This window comes from Cornus florida, unplaced genomic scaffold (genome assembly GCF_030987335.1).
Source record: "Cornus florida cultivar Cherokee Brave unplaced genomic scaffold, ASM3098733v1 CherokeeBrave_3.0.0_Hap2_Chr03, whole genome shotgun sequence".
Lineage (NCBI taxonomy): Eukaryota > Viridiplantae > Streptophyta > Magnoliopsida > Cornales > Cornaceae > Cornus > Cornus florida.
The window spans coordinates 81,664,755-81,666,611 of record NW_026775573.1 but is presented as its reverse complement, the minus strand read 5'-3'; the positions used below and the strand labels follow the sequence as shown (position 1 = coordinate 81,666,611).

The 1,857-nt window shown below is 34.5% G+C and overlaps 1 protein-coding gene across 1 annotated transcript; it reads left to right on the top strand.

Annotated features, from left to right (window-relative positions):
• Positions 1-290: 290 nt before the first annotated feature.
• On the top strand, positions 291-1,125 carry LOC132301763 (uncharacterized). Its single transcript, XM_059798990.1, has 2 exons — positions 291-649; positions 683-1,125. The coding sequence occupies exons 1-2, from the start codon at positions 340-342 to the stop codon at positions 1,123-1,125; spliced, it is 753 nt and encodes a 250-aa protein (XP_059654973.1). The 5' UTR covers positions 291-339.
• Positions 1,126-1,857: the final 732 nt, after the last annotated feature.

Below are 1,857 nucleotides of genomic sequence, written 5' to 3'. Positions count from 1 at the left end.
AAATCAAACCAATCTCAGTTAAACACTCCTCATGGAGTGGGAAATTAGAGTTTAAAAAGATCTCTCAGTTCAAATGGAGTCAAGTGACTTTGCCAATTTCGAGGTTTTAATCTTAGAAAAATACAAGATATAGATGCGGCTGCCAAAATGACTTTGTGCTGGGATTTTATTTAGAAAAAGGATAAACTGTGAATCCAATGGCTGCATGCAAGGTATTTTCAAAGAGTTTCTTTTTGGAATGCCATTCCAAAAAAAAAATCAGATTCTCCCATCTGGAAACAAATTCTTGGGGTTAGACATTTACTTTTACAAAACATTGAGTATAGAGTAGGGAATGGGATGAAGTTCATGATGATTACAGACCCTTGGTGTGATAACCAATCTTTAATCCAGAGATTTGGAGCTACATTATTTCGACAAGGGGACAGGAAGGCTTTATTAGCAGATCTTATTATAAATGGCAGATGGAATAGACCTGAATTTATTCCTGAGACAGTGTTTAATGTTATCCAGAGGATTAATATTGTTGCAGGTTTAGACACTATAGGCTGGAAGAATGGTAGTTTCAATCTGAAACAAGCTTTGAACTCATGCAGATATATTACTCCAACTGTGAACTGGTGGGATCTATGTTGGAAACACTGCAGGCCTCGAATTTTTTTTTTTCGATAAGTCTGCAGGCCTCGAATTGCTATAGGGGTTTGCATCATTTTACACAACAAGAATTTATCCTTTGTAAACTTGCAAAAACGAGGCATTACCCTTGCTGCTATTTGTCACAACTGTATGAGAAATGTGGATTCCAATGATCTCATATTTTGCACTTGTAGCTATGCTCAGAAGGTATGGTGTGAGATTTTTTCTCTTCTACGCATAGATAATCCAGGATGTAATTCTCTCATGCAACTAGTGGAGTGGTTTGGCTTACAAACCAATTCTACTTCTACAAAATCAAAAGTGTTGAGCTCAGTTTTTTCAACTGTTATTTGGAAAATATGGGCCATCAGAAATGATGTACTGCACAATGGAGTTCAAATCCAAACTAATTTTGCTGCACAGTCTATTATTTGGGAGGTGCTGACTCATCTCAAAATCAGACTTGAAGATTTACTGCTCATTTTTTAGTAAGGAAGGTTCCGGTTTTTTGTCTATCTGCTGGGTTTTGTTCAATGAAATGTTGCTTCTTGGAGTGCTTGAAATTGGACAATTGCTCTAAATCAATATTGCCGGGGTTCCAGTTGAGATCTGATGTGTCACATTGGGCTATCTTTCATGTTAATTTGCTCCAGAGTTATGTTTTTGACATGTTACAACAGGATGAATGTTTTGACATTTGGTTTATGTTTTTATTATTTTCTTTTGGATTTTGTTTTGACAATGGAATTTTTCATTGCTTGACTTGTATTGGAGGAGTTTCCTCCTTTTGTAATTGTACCTTTATGGTTTATTTATAAAATTACAAAAAAAAAACATCCCATTCAGGGAAAAAAAAAAAACAAACCAGTACCCGAATTTTAATATTATTTATTTTAAATACATTATATATAATATTTTATATGATAACATTTTTTCTTTCAACTTCTTTTGTTAAATTTTAATTTGTTATATTTTCAAAACAAGAATATTCGGCTACCATGATTAGAGAAGTTTATGAAAGATCAGGTCATTGATGGTACGAAGTTTTGTTCATACTCGTATATGATGAGTCAATTTATCCGCTGCTAAACTCGAAGACAAGCTTTTTTATTTTATTTTTTTTGAGATCTCCGCTATTCGGGCAATTTTCCTTGGCCTCAACTGTTGGTTCAACGCAACGGAAGAAGGTACTAAAACAATCGTGCAAGAACCCGAATTTGG

Coding starts and splice junctions, on each gene's coding strand:
- LOC132301763 (XM_059798990.1), top strand. CDS start 340: ATGAAGTTCATGATGATTACAGACCCTTGGTGTGATAACCAATCTTTA. Junction 650..682: donor ATGTTGGAAACACTGCAGGC/CTCGAATTTTTT, acceptor AAGTCTGCAGGC/CTCGAATTGCTATAGGGGTT.